The sequence below is a fragment of the Delphinapterus leucas genome, chromosome X (genome assembly GCF_059928025.1).
Source record: "Delphinapterus leucas isolate spDelLeu-1000000601 "Yukka" chromosome X, BTC_Dleu_Yukka2, whole genome shotgun sequence".
Lineage (NCBI taxonomy): Eukaryota > Metazoa > Chordata > Mammalia > Artiodactyla > Monodontidae > Delphinapterus > Delphinapterus leucas.
In genome coordinates this window covers 77,443,045-77,459,488 of record NC_143150.1, presented here as the reverse complement: position 1 = coordinate 77,459,488, position 16,444 = coordinate 77,443,045, and the positions used below count along the sequence as shown (strand labels likewise).

The 16,444-nt window shown below is 42.3% G+C and overlaps 1 protein-coding gene and 1 long non-coding RNA gene across 6 annotated transcripts in view; one reads left to right on the top strand and one right to left on the bottom strand.

Annotated features, from left to right (window-relative positions):
- Positions 1-736: 736 nt before the first annotated feature.
- On the top strand, positions 737-8,642 carry LOC111169698 (uncharacterized). 5 transcript variants are annotated; one of them, XR_002643269.3, is made up of 4 exons: positions 737-826; positions 4,011-4,071; positions 5,196-5,282; positions 6,987-8,642. It is a non-coding gene; the product is annotated as an uncharacterized LOC111169698 (long non-coding RNA). The 5 variants fall into 5 exon arrangements; XR_002643270.3 differs by having other exon boundaries at positions 756-821; XR_002643267.2 differs by having other exon boundaries at positions 807-821; positions 3,938-4,071.
- The window catches only part of VSIG4 (V-set and immunoglobulin domain containing 4), a 31,329-nt gene continuing 22,443 nt past the window's right edge, over positions 7,559-16,444 (bottom strand). Inside the window, exons 4-8 of the mRNA XM_022564071.2 lie at positions 13,963-14,025; positions 13,350-13,427; positions 12,917-13,021; positions 10,665-10,686; positions 7,559-10,325 (exon numbers count right to left, since the gene is read on the bottom strand). Coding sequence (XP_022419779.1) covers positions 10,088-10,325; positions 10,665-10,686; positions 12,917-13,021; positions 13,350-13,427; positions 13,963-14,025 — 506 coding nt within the window. The 3' untranslated portion in view covers positions 7,559-10,087. The remainder of the gene's footprint in view (positions 10,326-10,664; positions 10,687-12,916; positions 13,022-13,349; positions 13,428-13,962; positions 14,026-16,444) is intronic.

The following is a 16,444-nucleotide window of genomic DNA, read 5'->3' as shown; positions in this document are numbered from 1 at the left end:
TATGTATTAATTTGGATCCTGGACTAGGCTGTAAATTCCTTGAGGGCAGGGACTACATTTTATACTTTTGTTGTCCCACATGGTAACTACTAGCTATGTGTGGTGATTGAACACTGGAAACATAGGTAGTCCATATTGTGGTGTACTGTAAATTTAAAACACACACCACATTTTAAAGAGTGTAAAATACCTCATTAAAACATTTTTACATTGTTTACTGGTTAAGATAACATATTAGATGCATTGGGTTAAATAAAATATACTATCAAATTACTTTCACCTATTTATATTTCAAATTTTTAATGTCGCTATTAGAAAATTTGTGGCTCACATTGTATTTCTGTTAGATGTATAATACTGCTCTGCTGTGTATTTATTTTTCCCCTTGGTGCCAACCATAGAGCTTTGCAGCCAGTAAGTGCTCAACACACCCTTGTTGAATTAAGTTGAGCTATAGCTTGTAGGTTAATTGCTGCCACATTTCTTGCCATTGTCACTGGGTTTGTGGGGAACCTCACAGTGAAACATCTATCCCCAAGCCCATGAGTACATGAAGTTCTTCAATCTTGGCCTGGAGGTGCCCTGTACATTGCATCAGCCTTTGTATTTCCTTTCAGAGGAAGCCCCAGTGCAATCATACACATAGCAATCACCAGGGATGAGGTGGAGTGTGTGGACACTGGCTTCTTGCACAGGAAGTGGCCTCAGCTTTGCAGTTGTCCCTGGGGCATTTTCTTGACAGGCTTCCTATAGGAAGTGGGGGTAGGTGAGCACGAAGTTGAACTCAATGTTGAGAGGGGCTTCTCAGTTCCTTCATGAAGGTGAGGTAAGCTAAGGAATGTGGGGATCTTGGGCTCTTTCATTTGCTTATGCACTGATGCATTCACTTATTCACCTCACAGTTCTGGGGCAACTATTTCATCCTTGGACCTGTGAAGAAAGGTAGGGATCAGACACAGTCCTATTTTTGGCAGTTCTTGGTCTTTTTGGAGAGACAGACACATAAATGCAGTGTGGAGAGGTTTTTGAGACTAGAGGCAGGCAAAGCCAGGAGCCATTAATTTTGTCAGGAAAGGGGTGGTCAGAGAAAGCTTTCTAGAGACAGTGAGCATCATTATTTTATCTCCCTATCTTTTAGAATCTAGCTAAAATCCTACTTTTCTCTGAACCTTTCTAATGACCACCACTTCCTCACCCTCTGCCCTGGAAGAATCATGTCTTTCTTACCCACTCTTCTGATTTCACTTTGTACCTTCATCAAATCACTTGTCTCACACTGTAGAGATATATATTTCCTTGGGTGCATGCCTGAATCCCTCTCCCCTCTAGCCTGACAATCCTTCAGTATGATGTAGTGACTGATGCTCAGACAGGCTGTGCATGATTTTTCAAGGACGTATAGTTAATGTTACAGAGGTTGGTCTATAACCCAGGGGCTATAACACAGGATCCAAGACACAGGGACTCAGACTCAAAATTCAGTGTTTTTTTCATTCCAGCACTGAGTGAATAAATGCATGTATCTACAGTGTGGGACTCCCTCACTGTCTGCCTGCTCCCCCTATCCAACTCTCTTCTCCCTCATCCCGCCTCATAAGCATGGTCAAGCCAAAGAGCATCCAAAATGGAAGAACTCTATGTCTTTTGGTTGGACAACAGACCTAAAGGAAAAGTCCCGTTTGTGCTGTTGCTGCAAATTGGCCCTTCCAAGCATGCTTTGTGTTTGTGAGGTAAAGAGGAGCTCTGAGGAGCCCCATGCCATTTTCTCTAATTCAGACCTTTTGCATAGTAGGTATGATTTGTAGATCCTCCTGGCTCCTAATGCTTTTTAATTTGGGTATAGTTGTTTTACAGTGTTGTGTTAGTTTCTACTGTACAGCGAAGTGAAGTAGAGTTCCCTGTGCTATAAAACAGGTTCTTATTAGGTATCTATTTTATACATATTAGTGTATATATGTCAATCCCACCCTAATGTTTTTTTTTCATGGATCTACTATGAAGCTCAAGTTGGCCACCATTAATTACTACTTTAATTGAAGGCATTGTTTCCAGAGGGCCCCTGTTAAAAAGCTAGGAGAGTACCTTAACTGATAAGTGAGAAAAAAAACCCAAGTGGGTAGCTGAACTTAATCTCTAGGATATGAGTAGGGAGGAAGGGTCCCTCCCTAGAAAAGTGCCCACAGGACAACCCTGACTCTACCACAAGCTTTAGTCAGAAACCAAAATAAAAAGGAATTGAATCTTTCTAGAAGCCAGATCTGGGGAAACTGGTTTCAAGGACTAAGCCAATAAATTATTCTGGTAGAAGGAAGTTTTCTGCAGAGTAGTGTGAGTGTAAGTGAATTCCTATCCCAGGCTGTCCCCTAGAGCCTCTAGGCTCTGCATATACAGGAAAGACCATAGTGAGAGAGGGGCAGGTATGGAAGGGGTTATAAAGGAACCAGGGAATGTTTGAGTTGGAGAGGCCACCAAGATCATCTAGTTCAGCCTCTGTTGGTTAAATGGGAAACTAAGGCTAAGGGAGGGAACAGAGCTGACAGATCTGGGAGTAGGACACCAAACTCCTGGCTCCCAGGATGTGGTCTTTTCTCTTGAACCCGAATTTATATGACTGTATGTAGCTTAGATAGATTATTCACCGAGGCTTGAGTACTGTCAAGGGTCCTATTTCTTCTATGTAGACTAAGGACTGAGACTTGGGCACTGCAATCATTGAAGGTGATCCTGTAAGTATACCCTGAAAGCATTGCAAGAACTGCCTCTCCCGTCTGCCATATCATCAGGATTTATGATGTAGAGCACTGCATAATGGGAATCCAAAGTCTTCCTGGCTGTGAATGGGGACTGCCCACGGATTGCAAACATAAGGCTCTAGGAAGTCATTCACTTTCTTCTCATAACTGTCATGTCCCTCATGAAGCCTAAAGGTCACAGTTGAACTTAAGTGTCTGGCACTATCTTTTCCTTCTCAAGGTCAACCACTTTCTTCATAACCAACATAGGAGAGTAGAAAAAGCCTAACATTTTAAGTCAGAAAGACCTGAGTACAAATTCTGCCTTCTCCATTTTTCCTAGTTTTGTGTCCTTAGACAAGCCACTTTACTTCCATGTGTCTCAGTTTCCTCACCTATAAATAGGAATAATGATAATACCATACTAGATGGTTGTTGATTAAATGAGATAACACATGTAAAACACATAATAAATACTTTCATAGATGTGAATTTTCTTTTTTCTGTCTGTGAGCTCCCTGGATGCCAGAATGTGACCTGTGGGCAGAGCTGTGCTAGCAGGCCCAGCTTCATAGGCATGTGACCCGTAAATTTTCACAGGGCCTCATACTTAGAAAGACCCCAAACTTAGCTTAATGTTCTACTGTTGCCATCTTGAATTTTTAATTTCTTTTTTACAAAGGGCCCTTCCTTTTCATTTTTCACTGGGCCTTGCTAATTATGTTTGTGTGCCAGGGGAGATAAAATGGGTGTTTCAGGACTAGGAGGCATTCTGACAGGGTGAGAGAACGCATGATTTGGAGTTGACAGAAATGGATTCAAATTCTAGATATACCACTAATTTTCTTTTTGATATCAGGCATTTCCTTTTATCCCTCAGGGGGTCAGTTTCTCAGTTTTGACAATGGGGATTTTTATTTGATAATGTCTCAGCTTTGACATTCCAGGACTCCTTCAGTAAATCTGGGGAAACCTCCCTGTCCATAGGTCGAGACTAGGGCAGCCAGGGCTTTCTGCTCAGACTCTCTGCAGCTTGGGGAGTTAGTATCTGTTGGAGTTCAGCTGGCAGTGGGTGAGGACATGGCAGTGAGGACTGTTGCTTCAGTAGGAGACCCTTTCACAACGGCACTCTTTTGTCATTTTGCACCCAGATTTCCGTTGGCTAACCTCAGCCTTATCTTCCTCATTTCTGTTTCCTCTTGAAGACACCAAGGGCCCTTCAAAACATAGGACCTTCCTGCTCACAGCATAAAGCCCAGTTCCCTCTGGTCTCTGCAGGTTGACTCATCACCAGGGAACCTATGCCTCCTACAAGATGAAGGCACCACTCCAGTAACAGGTATAGTATCCACTTGTCCTCTCTGCTTGGATTCCCAGACTGGGGCAGTGTCCATGGCTACCAAATATGGCTTGGATCTGCTCATCCCATTCTCCTTGGACACTTCTCAGGAATTCTGGATCAAGGGTGGGGGAGAAGAAGTGTCCCATTGGTACCCTTCTCTCCTGGAGCCTATAATGATGAGAAAGGAGGGTGACATTTCCTCTCCAAACAGGCTGTTTAGGGGACAGCCAAATGGAAGTGGAATGTTCTCTGGAACTAGGATCAGGATATTTGAATAGTGGTCCTGGTTTTGCCATTTACTCATTGTGTATCTTTGAACAAGTCCTTTCTCCATTCTAGAACTCATATTTTTGACCACTTCTGAAAAGAAGAGGAGGGGAAGGATTAGATGGACAGTGTCTAGAGACTCTTTTAGTTTTTATATCCCTTATTTTGATAGTTTTTAGCCCTCTGTTGAGAAAGGACATGAGAGTGATGCTGAGTAAATATCTCTGGGTAAGGTTGAGCAGGGGGTTGAACTATGCCTGAAAAAAAGTCCATACTGCTCCCAGTATGAGGGGGCCCAACTGGGGCAGTTGCAGAGCAGGTCTTACTGCTTGGTGTGTTAGCCCTCCCAGGGTAGACAGGGAGCAAATGATATTTTATGTAGTATAACAGACCAAGAGAAAACTTTCAGAGACCCTCAGTATCACTCCACGTAGATATACATCTTTTCTTCCTATGGGCCTGGCCAACCTTCCTCAGCTGAACCTGCTTTCCTTATATACACTCTGTTGGAGAGGCATGGACTAAAACATCAAATGTGGAAATAAAACCAATACAGTTTCAGCTCAGCCACTGCCTCTTTCCATTAATACTGGGGCAAAATGGTCTATAAGGCTCTTAAACTTCATGTACTAAGAAAGAATCTTTAACCCCCTCATACCTGTCTTCCTTTTTGATGAAGTCAGAAAGGGCATTCAGGAGGCTGTGGACATCTTCAGTTTATCCAGGTCTTCACACAGAAGCTGGTAGCCAGTAAGGATAATGATAGAAGAAAGGCATCAGTCCAGTTCTCTCTCTCCCACTACCCTGAACTCAAACTCTATTAATCAGCTTCCTTGATTGGCTTCCACTCACAGCTCCAGGAACTGAGCCAAGGTGCCTGTGAGCTCCTATATGAGAGGCTCTGGAAAGCTCACCAAACACTTTCCTGACAACTTTGCCAGGTAAGTCTTCTTGTCCCCATTTCCAGAGAAGACAACTGAAGCTCAAAGGGCAACTGAAGCCTAAAGGAAAACTTTCCCAAAGCCATGATTGGCTAATTAGTGCCCCAAGCAGCATTAGAATCCAAGTTTGTCTGATTCTTTCCACTATGCCATATCTGGTGACCAAGATTGTTGCTTTGGCTGAAAAAGCCACACTTCTGGGTGGCTTGGAATGGCTTGGGTACGTAGAGAGGGAAATGAGGGGATGGAAAATATCATTTAGAGCTTTAGGTTTGAAGTCACTCTCAGATATCAAGTTGGAGGAGCATGTCATCTGCTTACCAACATACATTTACCTGAAAGAGTTAAGTGTTTTTTTTTTCAATGCACTATGATTTTTTGCTGAAAGACAAGTCCCTCTGCCTTGTCTTAGCTGGGATAAGGCTTTCTGGCCTCATAGGGTAGTTTTATGTTCCTCGGAATGTTTGCCTCTTTTCATGCCAGTATATAATATAAGCCAGCTACTTTCTCACAGATCAACTACCACATCTGGAAAAGGGAGGAATTTAACACGGACTACCTGGAATTTTTAGCAACAGTATCTGGGTATTGCCAAGTGAATTCTCTCGGAAGTTCCAGGCCTGATCATGCTCCTGGCAGCTTCTTTATTTCTCTGATGGCTGTGGGTTGAATGATCCCAGTACCTCACTGCCAAGTCCACTGCCTATATTTTGCCTTCCTTTTTGATGTGTCTCCCTTTTCCCAGAGAGATATACAGAGCATGGAGGTAAAAGGACCAGTGAGGAAAACTGGAGGGCACAATAGGGTGACATAGGGCACAGCCCCAAACTGTGTACAACTTGTATGATCTTTAGCAACTCTCATCCTCAGTGTGAGCCTTCATTTCCTCATTTATAACATGAGTAGGTGAAACTAGATGAAGGTCCTTTTATAGCTGCCATTCTTGAGTCCTGATTTGTTAAGTGCATCATGTTAGGTAAGTCTGAGACCATAAGAAATTCCTGTTTCATTGTCCTGACCCTGTTAAGTCAGTGGTCAATGGCCCTTGCTTTCCTTATGGTAGTTCAACCACCTTTTTTTTTTTCCTTTGGAGCATTTGTTATGTATCAAATACTGACCTAAGGGCTTTACATACATTATTTCATGTCATTCTCACAATAACTTATTAGGTAAGTACTATACTTACGCCCATTTTGTGGATGTGGAAAACTAGAGCTCAAAGAGATAAAATGATTTATCCAAGATTTCTCAGCTACTCAGTGGAAGAGCCAGAATTCATGCCCATGCTTAAACTCAAAGCCTATGTCCATAGTCATAACACTGTGAGAACATAGACTGAGAGAGTTGGGAAGGTGGGACATGGACATTGACTCTGGAACCTGGTCCTTTCCTGAGGTCAGGGAGGCAGGACAATGACCAAATTGTACATTCTCTGCTGCATAGAGAATCTCATTGAAGCTCCGGATCCCTAGAAATGCCATAGCTATAGGACTCAGGCCTGAGGACCTCCCCAGCTGAGCACTGGGGCTTCACCTGCAGTATCAAGTGGGCCTTTCTTACATACCCTAAGGATGCCTCTTCTCGTTAGAAGCTTTATTGCCTATTTTGTTCACTTCCTTATTCTGGTGCTTCAGCTAGTCCCTATAGCCTCTGCAGTTTCCCTGGTGCTCAGGGTGTGACTCCTTTCTCTTTCTTTCCCTCCAGGGCCATATCTCCCAGGAAGATCTTGCCTCCCCACTGAAGCCCCTGGCCCAGCCTCCTGCAGTGCCACGCTCCGTGTATTTGACAAGCTGAGTTAGACACTCCGTGTAGTAGAGTGTCAGTTTGTCAAATACCCCAAGTGCGGCATATGCCTAGCAGCTCCAGGCCAGGACAGTTGAAATACAGCTGATAGACTGACAGCTGGATGCAAGAACACACACCAAATACCAACTAAGCTCTCAGAAGTTATTTTCGGTGACTTTGAGGGAATTAAAGCATTGTACCTGAGGGTGTTGGGGGGTGGGGAAATGAAGCAGCTCTGCTTATACACAGTGGGAGCCCTAGGTGGATACAATAGTCTTGAAAAGGCATATGGGCCCCAGGGATGGCAGTACTCCTTTATTCATTACTTTCTTCCTTCACATTCCCCTCCCAGACTCCCCTAACAAGGACATCTGAATTCTCACACAAGCATCATCACAGGGCTTAGACACCCAGTTTCTGGACACTTAACCTTGGCTTCTAAGCACAATTTGACCTTACCTATCTCTCTCCTTTTCTTCATGCTTTTTCTCCCCCTGGGAACACCTTCTTCATTTCTCTCTTCTTATCCAATTCTTTCCCATACTTCTTGGCCGAGCCAAAGTCCAGTCTCTCCAAGGACTTTTGAAAGTCAACCTATACTCTTTCCTTCTTCATTCTCAAAGCACTCCTTGCCTGGGTGCTTGTATGTACCCTTTTATCTCCTACTGCCAAATGGTACATCTTGAATTGTTAGTGGACTTTTACAGGGGATATTTTTGAATTCCCCACTAGATTGTGAGCTCCTAGAGAACAATACTCTTTCCTTAATTGCTGTCTCCCCATTCCATCCCTACTCCAGCCCCAGAACAGTACTCAGGTAAAAGAAAATACTTAATAACTGTTTATTGGTTGATAGACTTTCCACTAGTCTATTAGTTTTGGGCCTTTGGGCCAAATGCTACCCAGGAATTTTGTAAGAAAACAATTAAACTTTGGTCACTGCAGTGCTATAGGGTGTGTGAGGTAATTGCCAACATGGAGGGTTTTTCTTCCTGAGAAATAGGGTCAAGAGTCAGAGAAGGAGGACAAACATGTAGACTCAGAGGGCAAGTAAGTTTTGGAATTACTTGGTAACAAAAAGTTATACAGATGCTTTATTGCAGGATTTTTCAGAGACTTTAATATTGTAATGTTCCATTGGAAATCTCCAAGAGAGGGCCATAGAATGAAGCAGTTCCCATGCTTATCTGATCATGGAAACGTTTTTCTGTGGGCCATTTCCTGGATCGAGTGTTCCATGGAACAAAATTTGAGAAATTGCCTTAGAGGAACTTCATATCTTTCCTCTCTTCTGGAGATCTTGTCTTTTTACTCTTCTACTTTTCTCCACCCAGCTACCTGCCTAAGACAGGTCCTGTTTTATTATACCATTTTTGTTTAGCCTATCCTGCAGATTTGGGCTAGCCTTATACTTAGGACTTTCTCACTGGCTTGTCTTGCATGAAAAAGATTATCAGGTTTTAGGCAGAGATGAGCTCTAGAAGTTTCCTGCTGCAATAAATATATGCTCCTAGGTCTGTAATTTTATCTTGTTTTATCTTGTGGCATTTAATAAACTTGCAGTATCAGTGTCAACCTGCATCATAGAAAGAGTTTAGAAGTTTACTTTCATTTTTTCCTACTCTGGAACAATTTATGTAGCAACAACAAAAGGCTTATGGGTCCCAGGGATGGATGTGCTCCTTGATTCATTACTTTCATTCCTTCCTGTAAAGCGAAGGACTCTTTGTTCACTTTTATGTATGATTTTGACTTCTGTAATCAATTCATAGGGGAGCAGCTGCTGGTAAACCTGAGCTGACCTTGGAATTGCATTGTAACCAAAAGTGGCACATGTCAGCTTCCATAAAGGGTGAAGAAGTTGATTTGACATGCATTACCTGAGGGAATGGAAACAGTGTTGAACTGACCCAGAACAGTTCCTCTCTGAGGACACTGATTTAAAGGTGTATTGTGTGTGCACATATACAGACAGATAAACACACACACGCACACACACACACTCACACTCCTAGTGCTTATTCCTGTTTGAGAAGAGAGGCTTCCCTGCTCTGACCTCTACCCCACAGTGTAAGAAGGGGCCAAGAGATAAAGACGATCTATGAAGAGTACAACTACTCCAAAGATTTTAGGATTCTAGGAGGTGGAAATCCTTGAGGGTGATGCATTCATACTTTGGAGAAAGGGGGATCTCTTTATTTCCGCACCCACAGTCTGCTTTTTTAGGTTTCCAATTGACCTGGGAAGAGTCACCCAGGTGGAGCTGGCAGGATGATTAAAAAGGGAATAGAAGGCAGTTGAGTACTGTTTTACCAAATGTTCATTGTGTTCCAGTGAGCTCACTGCTGAAATGAGGTAAGGGTAGCATGGGTGGGAAGAAGGAAAAAACAAAAAAGCAAAGGTGCTATCCATACTCCCAGGGCCCCAACCATCTCAACTAGTCTCACTTTAATCACTCTTGGTAGGTCCTTGAGAGAGGACCAATATGACCAAAGTTGCTGTTATGCTTAGATATTCATTGAGCATCAGAAGAATACCAGAGCACTAGACTCACAGTACAGGAGCAGAACTGAATCCTGGCCTGTTACATGACAATCTCAATTAAAAGCTATCTGGCACTAGAGAAAGGGAAGTGATCCTAAACCTAACTGGTTCCCTGAGCTGCCAGAGCTGAGCCTCCCTCTGGTCATTCAGTGGTAAGAGGCCAAAGTTGACTGGTGTCTGGATGCATGATGACCAAGTCCTAGTGCTATAGGCACTTCCCTCTGATGTTTGGAGTGAAGCAATGGAAACTCCAGGCAGGGATACTAGAAGGGCCTAAGGCATGATCCAGCAGCAGGCTTGCTTGAGGTGCATATGGTAACTTCTTAGGCAAAGCCATTCACTCTTAGCAGCCCCAGTGTTGGCAGGGAAGACACTTTGGACTATCCAGGAATAAAGATAGCAGGGAAAGGGGCCATGCAGAATGCCAGGGATGAATAGGCAGTTATGTCAACAGACTTTGGCCCAGTAGGACATTTTTAGCAGCTGCTCTTGCCCTTGGTGACCAGAAGCTCATAATCTGGGGGAACCGTGTGCAGCAGGCGAGCATAGTCACCGTTGATCTGGGCGATGATCTGGTACTCCTGGCCCAGGCAAGGTTCATCAGAGTAGTCGTTGTCCAGTGTCTGGGAAGCTGGCTCTTCACTGGAGCAGCCACTTGTGAAGATGGCCACCCTCATGGTTTCACCAGAGTCACTGGCCTCTCCAGCATGCACCCTGTGGTCCAAGAGCCCACCATCCATGAGAAGAAACTTGAATCTGGTACCCTGGTTTCCCACTTTTCGGCCCCAATTCTTGCCAACTGACCCTCAGGCACTTGCCACCCAGGGATTCTGGGAATGGAGGGCTAGAGGACCTGAATTATTTTGTGTGTTCAATGGGCCAGGACAGTACCACAGAAGATGCTTCAGAGAGGGAAGAAAGTTGTGCCCTGACCCTGAAGGCCTCTGGGCTTAAGATTGGGCCTGTGCCAAACCCCCTTTCCTCTATGCCAGTGACGAACAAAATCGAGGGCAAGGAATGGGTCAGAAGATAAAAGAAGAGAGGTTATCTTACCTGACCACTTCACAGACATGCTCTAGAAAAAAAGGAAGAATCAGGTCAGAAGTCTCCATGGGGAGTGAGTAAGAGCCAAGCATGAGTACTTGTCAAAAGGTAAGGGAAGGGGAGACAGAAAGGGGGATCTCAATATGTCTCAGCCTTCCAACAAATAGGAGCTGTTGGGAAGGTGAGTTGAAATACAGGGATGCAGATTTATCAGGGAAATGAAAAGGAAGCACACTTTATCATTGTCATCTTTGACATACTCTGACTCTGGACATTGGGCTGGAGCATTTGCTTGGTATGATGGGGGGAGGGACACTGGAACTGGATCCACTCTCCACCCAGGAATCTTGCCAAAGATCCCCAGGGAGTCCTTGTGAGAAACTTGGCAGCCATCCAGAGCCCAGGTAAAAGGGTCTGAATTAGTCTGATGTCTGGGACTTTGGTTTGAGCCATTCCCAAATTCACTTATCCCCACCCTGCACCCAGGAAAGATCTTGGAATAAGTCACCATTGCCCCCTAGTGTCAGTGGAGGAGAAGTATCTACATTCCATGCAGGCTTAAAGGCTCTAGCCTAGTACGAAGATAGATATCTCTTGGTACTGCCCTCTAGGAGCTTGTAATCTTTCGGAGATGCAACAGGGAATGCATACATTAAACCACAACAAAGCAAACACGGCATGCTGCAGCAATTTTGCTTTGTGATAGAGCCCTGTATTTCCATGTCTTACCTCCCCAGTTGGCCTGGCAGCTCCTATATTGTAGGGTCTTTTTCATTTTTATATGCCTAATGCATGGTACATAGTAGGCACTCAATAACTACATGTTAAATTGGATTGATGCCCTAAGGCTGTCTCCCTTATAGAGAGGTAGAAAGCAGGAATTCTGGGAAGGCAATCCAGGAAGGGAAAATTATAAAGGCATGAGGTGTGTGGCCTATTTGCCTGCTTGACTCCAGTGTCTGGAAATGAAAATAAGTATAAAGGCATGGTGGGGATTGACAAGATAGGCCAGAGCCACATTATAGAGGGCTTTGAATAGAATGCTACATTTTGACCTCTACCCCATGAGTCATGAGGAGCCCTGGACTGGTTTTGAAAGGAAAATAATCATATGATTACAGTTTATATCCAGTCTCATTGAGACTATAATGAATGTTTTCCTTTTAGTACTCCTGGGATTTGTGACCACTTGAGATATCTCCACATCCAAGTTTAGCCTCATGGGTCGTAGCCATGGCAGTTGGCCAAGACCAGAGCTTACACTTGAGACCCAGGATAAGGAAACACTCAAGGCTCCCTTCTCCTTTTTGGTTGGAGAGACCCATGGTAGAAACCAGACTATTTGGGAGTAAGAGCTACTACAAACGAAGAGACACACAAATGCTAGTTAAAATAGCTAGTGCAACAGGAACTGAAGTGCAGTTAGGTTTTACTTATAAATCAACATTCAGATTCTTTTTCCTCCTCTGCTGGCAAATAGATGTTAAATGACCCTGACAACTACACTGTAATCATGTCACTCCTCGGCTTAAATATTTTTTAGTAATTTTTAATGCAAGCCTTAGAGAAGAAAGTCCAAATTCCTTAACCTGTCATTCAAGACCTTCTATAATCAGGAATAAGCTTTCCTTTTCCCCTGTATTTCTCTATTGTTTGGCTACATGAATTTTCTTTATTGATGATCCCACTCACATTCATATTTCACCATTTTACCCATTTACTCTTGTAGTTTCTCCTTCCTAGACTATTGCTCCCTTTCAAATGGTTTTCATCCTCCAAGGAATGGTCTAAGCCCCACCTCCTTCTGAAATCCCTTGCTAATTACTCTAGCCCTAACTGACTCCTCTGTCCTCTGGATACCTTTAGCACTGTCTTCTCCAGGCTTTGAGTCCATAGCCTTTATAGCTATGTATTGTTATTGATAAACTCCACGCTTCTACCTTGATTCCATTAATCAAACTGTAAGCAACTTGAGGTCAAGGACTGTGACTTCTCCTTCTCTTGCATCCTCATTAGAAAACTCATTACATAGATACTGTACTCGGTTGGGTACCAAAGATTTGTGAATTAACTTTCATAAGTTGTATTCTCATTGTTGCCTTGCAGGTCTGTCTCCATGGACCCCCTACCCTCACTTTCAAACTAGGCTAGGATCCCTTTGAAGTGCCTAACATAGTGCTTGATACTGAGTTTATGCTCAACTATACTGCTGAATGAATGAATAAATGAGCAAGAGCCACCCAATCATACTTATCACTCACCCTGTTGGGATGTCTTCCGGCAGACCATGATATAAGTCATGGTGGTGACCACAATACAGCAGAAGGAGATGATGAGAATTATGGCAAAGATAGGCAGACCATTTCCTAGGAGGTAAAACAAGACCAAGTGGTATCTGGTTGAAAATGAATCTAGCAACTCCAAGGATCAGTCCAGACCAGCTCACACTTCTTTCTTTTCCATCTTCTCCTAAATTTCTTAGCTAGCCAGAGAGACAAACAAAACCCTAGGCCCATGAGAAAGACTTGAGAGAAGCTAGAGACTCCACGTATAAACAAGTTATTTCAGACCCACTGGTTGATGGCTGATTGGCCTGGGCATTTGAATGACATAGAACATTGTATATAGTGGAAAATTTCAGTTACAAAGTTCACAGCCAAAAGGGAAGGCTAGAAGTCTTAACATTGCCCTTACCTGGCCCAGCACTTGTCTTTCCAACGTAGCCATCCACTTCAGTGGTCCAGCCCTGGGATGAGTTCACTGTGGATGTTGCTATGACAACAAGTGTGTTAGGGTTAGAGGCCTCTCTTCCAGCAAGTAGCTGTGAGGTAGAGGGTGGCTGCAAAGTCTGAAGTCCTTCTGTGGGTATCTGTGCTAAGCTTTCTGCAATTCCTGGCCATGTCACTGACCACTATTACCATAAAGTGAGGTATCTTAGTTTTTCACTGTTTATGATGGGAAGAAGGCCAATAGAGGGGAGACAATATACCTAAAGTCCTATAGCAAGTCAGACTAGGAGCAAAGCAGAAGTCACAGTTTTTTCTTTTCTCACTTCTCCCATGGGATTATTCAAATTCTCTCCTTCCTTTTGCCTCAAACATTTTCACGAAGAAGAATATATATATTCATGATTTCACTTCATCATGACCCTTAAATCTTTCTTATTTCCATTTCTTTAGTACTAATTTCTTTCTGGAGAACACAACGACCTCTTATTACCCATCTAATGGCATTGGGCCTCCTCTCTTGGCTTCTATGAAGCCATTTAAGACCTTTCCTACTCCCGCAGAACCCTAGTAAAACTCACCTTCGAAGGGGGATTGCATGGTTGGAGGTGCCTTAGTCTTGGTCTCGAGTGGCTTTGAGGAATCTGCAAGGAAAAGGAAGTCCATTCAAGGGCCCTGGCACCTTTGAGTGAACAGTTGAATGCCTTAGGGAAAATGGGAAGTAAGTTAGGGCCAGTCAGGTCCTTAATTAATCTGGATGGGAAAACATTTTGTTTTAACTAACTTCTGATTGAAATTTAGCTATTCATTCTCTTGAGAGGGTCTTAGAAGGATTACAAAGAAGGTGGCTGTGGTGATGTCAGTAAAAATGGTAGAGTAATGACCTCCAAATATTCACTTCTTCACAAAAGCAATGAAATAACTGAAAAAAAATTCATAACTTTTTCTTTCAGATTTGGGGAAATTAGCCAAAGATTTGCATCAACCCAAGTAGCATTTATGGAAGAAAGACACCCCAGTCGTGTTAAGAACAGGGAGCTCTGTGGCATTTTAACTTACCCCAGCCCTATCACCCTGCCCCAGGCCAGTAGTAGCCTTGAAAATAAACCCCCTTCTAGGTGCTGGAGTGGATAGAGCAGATTTAATTCCCAAACAATTGTCATTATTTGACCTGTGTGGTGGTTCCCTGAAAGACCTGACTCAAAAGGCTTATATTTATTGGTCACCCAGTGCTAAAACTGTTCCCAGGGAAGGGATGTATTTATCACACAGCTGCCTGAGGCAAGAGATAATAGTTGAGGTAAACAAGAAACTAGCCAGAAAACTTTAAAGAAAAAAAAGTAATTAGATGTTCATAGAGACTTCGAAAATCTCTGACACATTCCTGGTAATCTAGAAGAACACAGACATGCCTAGGGTTTTGTGCATGCTCAGGAAAGACATGAGAACATCATAAGTTCTTTCCTCTGGCTAGCCTTGAGGCTCTGCATTAGCAGGAAGTGAAGGCTACAGCACAGTTATAAACTTCCTGGGTAAGTGTTGAAGACATTGTTCAAAAGGCAACAGAGCCCTGGGAGTTTTAGTGGTTCTAAGTATTTAAGGAGATATCTATCCAATCAGTAGCTTACCACTAAGCTACCAAGCAGAGACTTCAGTGGCAATCCATGACAAAGAATACAAGAGACTACTTAAAATTATCTTAGAAAAGTTACTGAACAAACAAACAGCAACTAGTACAATAAGCAGTGCCAAAAACAAGCCCTGGAGAGAGAAAGGGAGAGTCAGATTTCTAGATTTGCCATATTGTATTATTTAAAAAGTCAAATTTTTAACAAAAATATAAGATATGCAAAGAAACTAGAAGCTAGAGCCCATAAACATATAAAAAAGCAATGAATACAAACCATCCCTAAGGAAGCAGAGATACTGGACTTACTAGACAAAGATTTTAAATCAACTAAATTTGTTAAAAAAGAAATAAACCAAAGGAAAGATTGTGCAAAAATCTAAAAGAATGAGGACAATTCAAGCCAAATAACGAATATCAATAAAAAGATAGAATTATAAAACAGGAACCAACTAGAAATACTAGAGTTGAAAAGTACAACAACTGAAAGGATAAAAATCAATAAAAAGAAGAAAAATTCACTAACGGAGATTTAAGCAGGCAGAAGAAGAATCAGTAAACTTGATAACAATTGAAATTAACCAATTAGAGAAACAGAAAGGAAAGTGAATGAAGAAAAATTAGTAGCACCTCAGAGGTCTGTGGGACACCTTCAAGTGTACCAACATACACATAATGGGAGTTGTAGAAGCAGAGGATAGAAAAGGGTGGACAAAATATTTTAAGATATAATGTCAGAAAACTTTCCAATTTGATGGAAAACAATCTGCAAGTACAAGAAGCTCAATGAACTCCAAGTAGGGAAATATTTTTTAAATTCACACCTAGATACATACTCAAAAGCCAAAGTCAAAGAGAGAATTTTGAAAGCAGCAAGAAAGAAGCAACTCATCATATACAAGAGATTCTCAGTAAGACTAATGGCTAAGACCATAAAATTCCTAGAAGAAAACATAAGCAGAACACTCTTTGACATAAATCATAGCAGTATTATTTTAGATCTGTCTCCTAAAGAAAAGAAAGCAAAAATAAACAAATGGGAACTAATTAAACTTAAAGGCTTTTGCACAGCTAAGGAATCCATCAACAAAACAAAAAGACTGCCTACTGAATGAGAGAAAATATATGCATAATATGAATGATAAAGTGTTAATGCCAAAAATACATAGATAGCTCATATAACTCAATATCAAAAAATATAAATAAAAACAAAAAATCCATTGGCTTATTTTTGTTTTTATTTCCCTTTCTCTAGGAGGTGGGTCAAAAAGGATCTTGCTGTGATTTTTGTCACAGAGTGTTCTGCCTATGTTTTCCTCTAAGAGTTTGAAGGTGTCTATCCTTACATTTAGGTCTTTAATCCGTTTTGAGTTAATTTTTTTGTATGGTGTTAGAGAGTGTTCTAATTTCAGTCTTTTACATGTAACTGTCCAGTT